This window comes from Callorhinchus milii, unplaced genomic scaffold, assembly GCF_018977255.1.
Source record: "Callorhinchus milii isolate IMCB2004 unplaced genomic scaffold, IMCB_Cmil_1.0 Scaffold139, whole genome shotgun sequence".
NCBI classification, from domain to species: domain Eukaryota; kingdom Metazoa; phylum Chordata; class Chondrichthyes; order Chimaeriformes; family Callorhinchidae; genus Callorhinchus; species Callorhinchus milii.
In genome coordinates, this window is record NW_024704880.1 from 27068 (window position 1) to 38795 (window position 11728).

General features: G+C 48.9%; 1 protein-coding gene and 1 non-coding gene across 2 annotated transcripts; both read right to left on the bottom strand.

Annotated features, from left to right (window-relative positions):
• Nucleotides 1-3858: 3858 nt before the first annotated feature.
• Nucleotides 3859-11678, bottom strand: LOC121851795 (metastasis-associated protein MTA3-like). The gene is made up of 4 exons (XM_042345879.1): nt 11628-11678; nt 8203-8270; nt 5516-5743; nt 3859-3924 (listed from the first exon to the last, which is right to left on the bottom strand). The coding sequence occupies exons 1-4, from the start codon at nt 11653-11655 to the stop codon at nt 3859-3861; spliced, it is 390 nt and encodes a 129-aa protein (XP_042201813.1). The 5' UTR covers nt 11656-11678.
• On the bottom strand, nt 6780-6852 carry trnaa-cgc. Its single transcript has one exon. It is a non-coding gene; the product is annotated as a tRNA-Ala (tRNA).
• Nucleotides 11679-11728: the final 50 nt, after the last annotated feature.

Consider the following 11728-nt stretch of genomic DNA (forward strand, 5'->3'; position numbering starts at 1 on the left):
AACCTCACCACAACTCTGACAAAACCTTACTTTCCCGTTTGAACTCAGAGGTAAGTCTTTATCTCTCTCTCTGAAAATACGTCTCTGTTGACTTAACTCGAATGGTAAAGTGGGAGCCTATTTAGAGTGAAAAAGCGTAGTGGTTAGAGCACTCGCCTCGCAAGCGAGAGGACCCAGGTTCCATTCCTGGGTGGTATAAAACTTTATGCAAGTTTCCTTACTCTGTTCGCACGCACACGTCTCTGTTTACCTAGCAGTAAGTAGGAACCCAATTGGAAGTCGATTGGCGGATCTCTTTCCGGGTGGGGGGGTAATAAACCCTTAAAAAAAATACTAATTGGGTTACTCAATCCACGACTGTTAGTGGGACACTGCTGTGTGCAATTGGCTGTGTGTTTCTTGCACAAAATACAGTCACTCCACTTTACAGCACATTCTGTGAAGCTCTTTGAGACGTCTTGAAGACGTGATAAGGCGCTGTATCAAATGCCAGGATTATTATTGTCGTTATTATTACTTAAAAAACGTCTATTTGACACATCATCTTGTCACCCTGAAACCTTACACAGCATCTTTCATGTGAAAGAGACCGTCTTGAGGGGCTAGATGGGGGGCATTGGAAAAGGTTAACTGAAGCAGAGAGGGTGAGACTGAGGTAATGTGGCGGAAAGAGATCCACACAGCAGAGGCACATTGGTGGGGTGGAGAAAATTATACAACACAGGCCCGAGTTTGCAGAGCGGAGGAAGTAGTGTGGGCGAGTGAGGAAATATCGCAAAGGGCTTAGTTTGTGGAACACTGAGCCTTTAAATATCAGAATCGAGTTTATTGTTGTTAAATACCAGCGGTCCTCACATCCCTCCGTGTCCTTGCTCCTCCCTACCTCCTTGACGTCCTAACCCCCTACCAACCTGGCCGTGCCCTCTGCTCAGTGACCTCCGGCCTGCTTCATATGTCCAGCCTTGTGCACCCCACCATCGGCGGGCGGACCTTCAGCCTTTCTGCCCCCAACCTCTGGAACTCCATACCACAGTCCCTCCTCCTCACCCCCTTCCTTGACTCCTTCAAGACCCTCCTGTTCAACTAAGCCTCCAGTCACCCTTCTACCCCCCGCCCTCCACCCCACTCCTGATCTCAACCCCCAGTTCAGATCCAAATCCCTGACTGTCCAGCACCTTAGGACGTCCTCCTGACATGAAACATGTTGTGTAAAGGTCATTTGTTGTGGTTGTTGTTAGCTTTGTAGACAGACTCTGTCCCTTTAAATGTGGTGGTGATATTTCTGCCTCAAGAAAGAAAGAGAGATAAAGTTAATAAAATGTGCGTTTGCTCAAGAGAAGGAAATTGCCTGGCTTCCCCTTTGTGGACATCGACCTCCGTATCTTCTTATGGGGAAGTCAACAGAAGCCAGAGAGATAGTTTGCCATGTTTCCATTCACTGGGTTTTCATATTGCAGTGGCTATGACTATCAGCTTTAAGCAGTGACTAAAGCTGCCTGGATCTCAGCACCAACGCTTGGTCCTGTCTCCTCCCGGCTTAGCAATATAATAATAATAATAATAATAATAATCCTTGCATTTGATATAGCGCTTTTCACGTCGGGAGGACGTCCCAAAGCGCTTCATAGAACACACTGTAAAGTGAATTGACTGTATATTTGTGGGCGAACGCAGCAGCCAATTGCGCACAGCAATGTCCCACAAACAGTCGTAGATTGAAAATGACCAATTTATTATTATTTGTTTCTTTGAAGGCATTATTACCCCCGGAAAAGCTGTCCTTTCGAATGAGACTTGAAACGGTCACCTGTTCAGGTGGATGTTAAATAATAATAATAATACTTGCATTTGATATAGTATAAAAACATGGTTAAAATGGAGTGACTGTGTATTTCGTGGGCGAAAGATGATTAGTAGCTGAGACCTGCCGTTCACTTAATGCTGTGGCCACTTGCCCAGTGTGTCAATGTGTTGTAACACCCAATACTTACCAGTAGAGGGCAGCACCGGGTAATAGTTGCTGTCCTCATCTGGAGTAACTGAGGAAGATTCAACACACATCTGGCAGGGTCTCTATACTGCGAATCAACCTCAAGTGTGAAGCATAAAAGTGAAAGGTTGTGGGTTCATTGGTGGCCGCGTTTCCAGCCACTAAGCCCTGAAACTCTTGTCACTCTCTCCCTCCCTCTATCCCTCCCTTCCTCCGCCTTGCCCCCTTCCTCCTTCCCCATCTCCAGGTCGCACCCGAAGACTTTCCTCTTCGGCCGTGCCGATCACCTCCCCCGCCCTCCTCCCCGGCTCGGCGTCGAACTCCACCACTGTCAAGCACTCTGGGATGCTACCCTGCGTGAGGGGCTCTGTGTCAAGGTAAATTGTTGTTGTTGTTCTTCAAGCCTTACTTCGGGACTTGGAGCTCATGTAGTCTAAGCTGACGATATATCAAATGCAAGGATTATTATTTTATTATTATTATAAATGGAAATTAAGTCCAAGTGGCCTTCGTTCATTCTGTTTTTCACACGTTGTTGGGGACAGGATATTGCCTAAAAGTCAGTAACCGTTTTCTTTTCTTCTTGGTTCCTCTCTCTCGCTCTCTCTCTCTCTCTCTCGCTCTCTCTCTCTCTCTCGCTCGCTCTCTCTCTCTGTGCAGGGCTGACGTGAGCTAACTCGACACCCTCGAGAGGCAGCCATGTGACTGACGCTAACGCGGAGAAGCAGAAAGTGCCAGCGGGAGGAGAGGTTTGGAGCTCGGAGAAGATCTTGGAGGACCAAGGCTTGGGAGGATTAGATCGTGGAGGAGGATATATTGGAGGAGAATATATTGGAGGACCCAAGCTTGGTGGACCAAAGTTTGGAGGTCCAAAGCTTGGAGGACCAGTGCTTGGAGGAGAAAGGACCCAGAGCTTGGAGTGGGGAGGACTTGGAGGACCAGTGCTTGGAGTGGGGGGCACTTGGAGGACCAGTGCTTGGAGTGGGGGGACTTGGAGGACCAGTGCTTGGAGTGGGGGGACTTGGAGGACCAGTGCTTGGAGTGGGGGGGACTTGGAGGACCAGTGCTTGGAGTGGGGGGGACTTGGAGGACCAGTGTTTGGAGTGGGGGGGGACTTGGAGGACCAGTGCTTGGAGTGGGGGGACTTGGAGCCACCAATCGACTAACAACCCGGTTCCTACTTGCTCCAGGTTAAAAAGTGTGCGGTGTAAGGAAACTTGCCCACATTTCGCCTCGAATGAAACCCAGGTCATCACACTTGCGAGGGAAAGTGCTCTATAATAATATAATAATCCTTGCATTTGATATAGCGCTTTTCACGTCGGGAGGACGTCCCAAAGCGCTTCACAGAACACACTGTAAAGTGAATTGACTGTATATTTGTGGGCGAACGCAGCAGCCAATTGCGCACAGCAATGTCCCACAACAGTCGTAGATTGAAAATGACCAATTTATTATTGTTGTTGGTTTTGGAGGATTATTATTAGGCTCTGTGTGGAGTGAGGAAACTTGCCCGAGGTTTCGCCCTCTGCTGGGAATTGAGCTCAGGTCTCTCGCTCGCAAAGCGAGTGCTCTAATCACTGAGCTACAGCACTACAGGACTCCACAGGTTATGAGGAGGGTGGGGTGTGGGGTACAAAAGAAGACAACAGAGGAAGGAAGCAAAGCAGGTCTATCCGGCCTGAGCCGAAATTTCAAAACAAAGGGGTTGTAATTTGGGGGGGAAACGTCGAGCCGGTTTCGTTCTGAAACCCAACCCACTCAAGCAAGATGCCTCGGAGCTCAACGCTGCACTGCAGTCCGGCTCTCACGGGGTTAAATTAAGCTTAAAAGCAAAATAATTGCGGATGTGGGACGTAGGGACAGGTCTAGGACGACGGATTTTTGTTGCAGATCGGTGTACAAGTGTCTGAACGGAGGCTCGGGAGGAACTGCTATTGATGGGGATATCGAGCACACGAGTTAACGGCGTCTGTTAACGATCCCCCACCCCCCCCCCTCATCTCCCTTCATTTGTCAGCTCAGAAAGCAGACCAGCGCAGAACCAAAGACAAGCACAAAATGGTAGCTGGCAGGTAAACAGGCCTTCTGTGTGGCCCCAGGGCAAGCATTCTGTCACGTGAACAGTCTCAGCTCTCTCTTCCCCCTCGTCTTGTGCCTGTCCTATGGAAGTCATTAGAGTTGAGCAGATCTAGCAGGAAGCTTGGAAGCATTATACAGACACCCCCCCCACACACACACACACAAAAAAACACTCTCTCTCCCTCTCTGAACCCATCAGTTAATCATCGATAATAATATTAATCCTCGCATTTGATACGGCGATTTTCACGACTTCGCGACGTCTCAAAGCGCTTCACAGGTCACACTGTAAAGTGAGTCGACTGTATATTGTGGGCGAAACGTGGCAGCCAATTGCGCACAGCAATGTCCCCCACAAACAGTCGTGGATTAAGCGAATTATTTTTTTTGGGGGTGGAGGGATTAAACCCCTGGAAAAGCGATCCTCCGATCGACTAACAACTGAGGTCCTACTTACTACTGGGTAAAACAGAGGTGGAGTAAGGAGACTTGCGTAAGATATTGCTCCTGATCTGATCCGCCCGGGAATTGAAGCCGGGCCCTCTCACTTGCGAGGCGAGCGCTCCAAACACCGCACTACATTATTTGTTGCTGCCGAAATACACCTGGTCGATTCCCCGGCACAGGAATAGTTAGTTCCCCGGCAATGACTCACTGAGTGTTATTTATGTAGGTGACTGTTGGCAGACTTATTCGACCGCGAAAGAGATCACAGTCGAGCCCTGTCTTGTCAGCCCCTGCTGTGAACACCAGCACACCTGTCAGCAGGACTCCGTGGCTCGCTAACGGTAATTGGGAACCGCGTCTCGATCTTCCTCTCTCCAGCACTACAGTTCTAAGAGACACTGCAGCCCGTCAGCGTTAACCAGACGAGGACAGCTCAGGCAGCGCAAAGCCTCAAATACTACCCAGGCACACTCGCTGCACGCTCGCCCACAAAATATACAGTCGATTCACTTTACAGTGTATCCTGTGAAGCGCTTTGAGACGTCTCGACGACGTGATAGGGCTCTGTGTCAAATGCAGGGATTTTTTAAAATTAAATTCTATGTAAGGGTTATTATGATTGTCTCATAATAGGCAGCTGTGATGTATTCTCACACACATTAAACTCTATACCCCATACCCCAGCCCTCGCCAGCCCCACTGGCTCCCTATCACACACACTGAACCCCGTCCCCCATCACCCCCACCCTCGCCAGGCCCCACTGGCTCCCTATCACACACACTAACCCCCGTCCCCCATCACCCCAGCCCTCGCCAGCCTCCACTGGCTCCCTATCACACACACTGAACCCCGTCCCCCCATCACCCCCAGCCCTCGCCAGCCTCCACTGGCTCCCTATCACAGATCAATTTCAAGTTCTTCTCACTCGTTTACAAATCCCTTCACGCCCTGGCACCCCTTTAAGTCTCTGACCTGCTTACCCCTCAACCCACAACCTGCTGCCTCCACTCGGCTGACTCCGGCTGGTTGCCTCCTCCAAGGCTGGACTCAAGACCCTCCTCTTCGACCGTGTGTAAATGTGATGTGTTGCTATTGTTGATTAAAAGGGATTCACGCCCCCAAAACTTACTTGCGTGTTTGTCTGCGAGTCCAATAAGGGTGCTCGGGATGTCCCGCCTTCTGTAGAAACAAACCACTTTTGCCTCGACATTTCCATTCGCAGTCTGCAAATCGTCAAAAACACAAAGACAACGGAGGTTATTTACCCGGGTAATAATTCCTTCCAAAAAAAATAATATTGATGAATTGGTTACTCAAACACTGACTGTTTGTGGTCACTGCTGCGTGCAATTGGCTGCAGCGTTTCACCCACAAAACTTACAAGTCAATTCACTTTACAGTTATATTCTGTGAAGCGCTTTGAAACGTCTCGAAGATGTGATAATGTGCTCTATCAAATGCAAGGATTATTATTATTTGTGTACTATTTCTTGGCCAGCCGCATGTCTGTCAAATGCATCCCCCCCTACACATGGAAATTCTAGATAAATTGTTAGGATGGAATGCGCGCTCTCTCTCTCTCTCGCTCCCTGGAGGGACGCCCCCTGCTTACCTAATTCTGGAGAGTATTAGGCGCTGGTTGGCAAGAGCCAAGGCTTGGGGGGGGGCAGAGTGTGTTGGGGTAACTGCTGGAGTCTAATCAGCTAAAGCCACCATAGCTTGGCCATTGAGAGCGCTGTCCGGCCGAGCTTTCCCTCTGCTTTTCCAGCTAGGAACCCCCCTCCCCGCTAGTTAGTTGGGGCTTTGGCTGTGGGGTTACCAGGAGCTGAGGGGGAGGATTCCCGGCCCCCAGGGACTGATCGGCCCTTCCAGGTCCTGCCGATGAGCCGGGCCGGGCTGTGCTGCCATCAGCAGTGAGTGCCCCGGGACACTGCGGCCCCTCCCGGCTCAGGAACCAACTTTATTTACTACTACTAGAGTTTGAGACTGAACTTTCTCTGCACATAAGAAAACAGTTCAACCCCAGGAATTCTGCCGTGCGGTTTATAATAATAATAATGTTTTGTGGGAGAAACTCGGTAGCCAATTACGGACAGGAGTGTCCGACAAACAGTCGTGGATTGAAGTGACCAATTTATTATGATTCCTTCTTTTGGAAGGGATTATTACCCCCGGAAAAGCGATCCACCAATCGACTAACAACCGGGTTCCTCCTTACCGCTGGGTAAACAGAGGCGTGTGTGAAACTTGTCCAATGGTTCACCCTGCCGGGAATCAAACCCAGGTCCTCTCGCTTGCGAGGCGAGTGCTCTGACCACTGAGCTACAGGGCTCCACAGTTATGATTGAGCCCAGTTTAAACTGCAGCTGGTAGCTACCGGTGACAAGAGTCAATATAGAAGTGGGAGATGCGGGGGGTGACAAAATGGGTTCTTCCACAGACACCGTTGTGCCTAGGGCAGACTCCTGGCATCACTATAGGCAGCCAGGAGCACAAGACTCCATCTGTTCCAGCTATTAACCGGGAGATCAAAGGGTGCTCAGTATGCAAAGCAGCTCGGAGAAGCTATTAGAAAACCTACAGCTGCGTTAACTTAACAGCGTTACACAGAGTTACTACTCTGGAAACTCTGAAGGCAAGTGGAAGTTTCACACTCTCTGACAGAGGGAAGTAAGGCTATTTACCAGGATTTTTAGAAATAGCCACAAATAATCGGCAAAAGAACCACAGGGGAGACCAGACGAGGAGACATTTTCTTTTACCCGAGAGTTGTTACGGTCTGGAACCCACGGCCTGAAAGGCTGGTGGGAGCAGATTTGATAGTAGCTTTCTAAAAGGGAATTGGATAGGGACTTGAAAAGGTACAATGTGCAGGACTATGGGGTAATAGCGAGAGGAGTGGAGCTAGTTGGGGTAAGACCGGGGGGAGTGGGGACGAGTTGGGGTAAGACCGGGGGGAGTGAGGGACCAGTTGGGGTAAGAGCGGGAGGGGAGGGAGTAGGGACTAGTTGGTAGCTCTTTCAAAGAGCCGTCACAGGCAAAATGGGCCGAATGGCCTCCTTTTGTGCTGTAAGATTCTATGATTGTGAAGGAGCACTTGCTGTAGACACAGCAATCAGGTTTAAATTCATTCATTCTGTAAACGTTCACAATCTGAAGTTGAATCCAAACATTTCAACCATCCATGTGCTCCCAAAAGCACAGCGGTAACAGGCACATTCGCAGGCAACATGGGAGTCGTATAGTGTAGTGGTTAAGAGCACTCGCCTCACAAGCGAGAGAACCTGGGTTCAATTCCCGGTTAGGACGAAACTTGAGGCAAGTTTCCTTACTCCACACACACACACCTCTCTTTACCAGCAGTCAGTAGGAACCCGCTTGTCAGTCAATTGGTGGATCGCTTTCCGGGGATAATAGTCCCTCCAAAAAAAATGTGGTCACTCACTCCATGACTGTTGTGGGACGCTGCTGGGCGCGATTGCCTGCCTTTTCTCTCCCACGACATACACAGTCACTGCACTTTACAGTATATCCTCTAAAGCGCTTCGAGACGTGTCAACGACGTGATAAGGCGCTGTATCAAACACCACTCACATTACTGTGGGATTAGGTATTTACCTTCGCTTCAAAAGCCTGGGCGAAAAAAATACTGAGTGCGTGTAAAAGAAAATTGCTTGCTTACCTTGTTCAGTTCCTCTATCCTTCGGATTAGGAAAGGGTTGCTCGATGAATTCTCGAAGTAGACATAGTCTGAAAATAAAATTATTGGCAACTATGGAATTAATTGTGCTCTGAATCAAACGTAAGGAAAAGCATTTTATTGGTAACAGGCTTTAAGTGCAGCGATTAACAGATTACGAGAGAACTGGCTGTTCGTAAACCGTGTTAATGACCTCACGCACCAACCAACTATATTTCTTTGGTCAGCCAAGTATCTGACTGACACATGCAGAAACCCAATACCACGTTTAAGATGGGTGACCATGGTTTGCTCACAAAATATACAGTCAATTCACTTTGCAGTGCATCACGTGAAGCGCTTTGAGACGTCTCGAAGACGTGATAAGGCGCCGTATCAAATGCCAGGATTATTGTTGTTATTGTGCGCTGAAAGTCTGCATTTCTACTACAGTGGGTTCAATGTCAGTGGTTCTGGCCAGCAACTATAGTGCTAGCAACTAATCCCAGATTCAGATGATGTCAAAACATAAACCCAAGGCTTAAGCAGTTTACAGTGCACTTGAACCTCAAAGGATATCAGACACATCTACGGAGGGGGTGCAACACAGATTCACTAGGATGATACCAGGGAGGAGAGGATATAATTATAATGAAAGCTTAGAAAATTGAGACTGTGTTCACTGGAATAGAGGAGGTTAAGGGTGTTCGTAACTAAAAGGGGATTGGGAAGGTAAACACTGAGATTATTGCCACTGGCTGGTCAATCAGCAACAAAGGAGCTTCAACTCAAAGTTACTATGAGGCAGGAAGGTTAAAATAAATGTCTTTTATGCAGTTAGTGTACAATGGCACCCTTCTGTGCAGCAAATGTTGTTTATAATATAATAACCCTTGCATTGGTGTCTATCAGAATGGGGAACGCAAGAGGCTATTAAAGCCAAGTCGATTCGAATGGAATGGAGATATAAAGGGATTTGGGAAAGAGTGGAGTCCCGCAGCACAATGGTAAGAGCGCTCGCCTTGTAGGCAAGAGGACCAGGGTTCGATTCAAGGCAAAATCATAGGCAAGTCTCCTTGCGTAGCAGTATGTAGGTACCCAGTTATTAGTCGATTGACGGATCATTTTTCCGGGGGTAATAAACCCGTAAGAAAAATTATTAAAAATAAAAATAATTTGATCACTGAATCCATGACTGTTTGTGGGACACCGCTGTGTGCTATTGGCTGCCGCGTTTCGCCCACAACATATACAATCAATTCACTCTACAGTACAAGAATCGTTCATTTGATACAGCGCCTCATCACGTCTTTGAGATGTCTCAAAGCGCTTCACTGTAAAGCGAATTGACTATATTTTGTTGGTCCCCACAAACAGTCGTGGATTGAGTGACTTTTTTTTTGAAGGGATTGTAACCCCCAGAAAAGCGATCAAACAATCGACTAACAGCCGGGTTCCTTCGTACTGCTGGGGAAACAGAGGCTTGTGGAGTAAGGAAACTTGCCCAATGTTTCGCTCTGCCGGAAATTATATAAGTAAACAAGGGAAATTGAACAAGGGTTTGAAAAGTTTGATGGAAAACTCAGGAAATAGAAGTATGCACATAATGTAAGGAAAGTAGGGTTGGGTGTGGTGGGCATGGCCATGGAATGTGGAGTAGTGAGTTAGAGGAGATGGAAAAGCCTTTTGTTCCTCGATTATAATAATAATATTAATCCTTGCATTTGATACAGAGCCCTATCACACCTTCGAAACATCTCAAAGCGCTTCCCAGTAAAGTGAATTGACTGTATATTCTGTGGATGAAACACGGCGGCCGATGCCTATAACAGACCACAAACAGTCGTGGATTGAGCCACCAAATTATTTTTTTTCCCAGAAGGGATTATTACCCCCCGGAAAGAGATCAGCCAATCGACTAACAACCGGGTTCCTACTTACTGCTGGGTAAACAGAGGCGAATAAGAGGTGGAGGAAGGAAACTTGCCCAACATTTCGCTTACCAGGCGAGTGCTCTAACCACTGAGCTACAGGACTCCACAATAATAAACCTCAAAACCAATATTTCAGGCAGGTTGGTATCACACGTACCACTTCTGAACAGCCCGACCACTGAACAAAAAGTCAACATAATTGACTCATTTACCAGTGACGTGTGGACAAAATGGGTGACAGTACCCAGTTGCGGGAATAAGTGGCAGTAAGTAACATGCCCCCCCCCCCCTCTCTCTCTCTCTCTCTCTCTCCACGGAGGACCTGACACTTTTTCCCTCCTCCACTAGTGGGCTGCAACTTCCCTTCTGCACTCGAGTAAACCCCCGAATGTGGCGAGGTCAAGGCTGGGATGAAGTCCTCGGCAGGAAGGGAGTGTGCTCGCACCTCCCTGGGGAAATGAGTGCAGAATGCCATCACACTGCTGCCCGTCCCACAAACAGTCCTGGTTGAGCGACCAAATTATTATTTTTGTGAAGGGATTATTACCCCTGGAAGCGATCCGCCGATCAACGGATAATCGGGGTCCTGCTTCCTGCTGACAATGTCCCACCACCTCACTCCTCGGCTGTTTGTGGGACACTGCTGTTATAATATGGATTATAATAAATTTGGCCACTTCGATCCACCAGCGCGTGCGCGCGGGGACGTCGCTGTTGCCCAATTCGCTGCCGCATTTCGCCCACAAACATACAGTCACTACACTTTACAGTGCATCGCTTTTTCGAGGCGTCTCAAGAGCGTTTCACAGGATACGCTGTAAAGTGCAGTGACCGTGTGTTTAGTGGGTGAAACAATATATATATATATATACACAGAGGGAGGGAGATAGATGGAGAGAGAGATTATAGGCAGAAAGGGAGACAGATAGTGGGAGAGAGATACAGAGAGAGGGAGAGAGAGATATAGATAATAATACTAAGTGGGTATAGAGAGGAGGGGAGAGAGATGGAGAGTGGAAGAGAGATAGAGAGGGGGAGAGAAAGGGGGAGATAGAGAGGGGGAGGGAGATAGAGAGGGGGAGAGAGAGATAGCGAGAGAGGGAGAGAGAGGTGGGGGGGGTAGGAGATAGAGAGGGGGAGATAGGGAGAGATAGCGAGAGGGGGGAGAGAGAGATAATAATAATAATAATAAATAGAGAGAGAGAGCGTCTGGTGTCCGCTGTGAGTGAGTGAGTGGCTGACCAGGCCTCAGGCCCCGGCCTCTCGCACTCCCTCCCTCCCTCACACACACACACACACACACACACAGCGGGGTGCCAGAGAGAGAGAGAGAGAGAGGAGGAGGAGGGAGGGAGAGAGGGGGAGAGTGAGGGAGAGAGAGAGAGAGAGAGAGGGGGGAAGAGGGTGAGTGACCGGGAACCAGGAGCCTCAACAACAACTGAGGAGAAGCCGCCTCCCGCCCTTCCCTTCCCGCCAACCGGCCCCGGTACCCACCTCCGACCCGGTACATGTTGGCTGCCATCTTGTTGCTCCGTGTGTGCTCTGCCCTGGCACGGGGGGGGGGGGGGGGGAGAGAGAGAGGGGGGGGCGGGGGG

Bases quoted from the DNA above. Each gene is read 5' to 3' on its own strand.
- LOC121851795 (XM_042345879.1), bottom strand. From the start codon at position 11,655: ATGGCAGCCAACATGTACCGGGTCGGAG. The intron at 8,271-11,627 runs GTGGGTACCGGG...TTTTATTTTCAG, and splicing joins CAACATGTACCGGGTCGGAG to ACTATGTCTACTTCGAGAAT. The intron at 5,744-8,202 runs GTAAGCAAGCAA...GACGATTTGCAG, and splicing joins GGATAGAGGAACTGAACAAG to ACTGCGAATGGAAATGTCGA.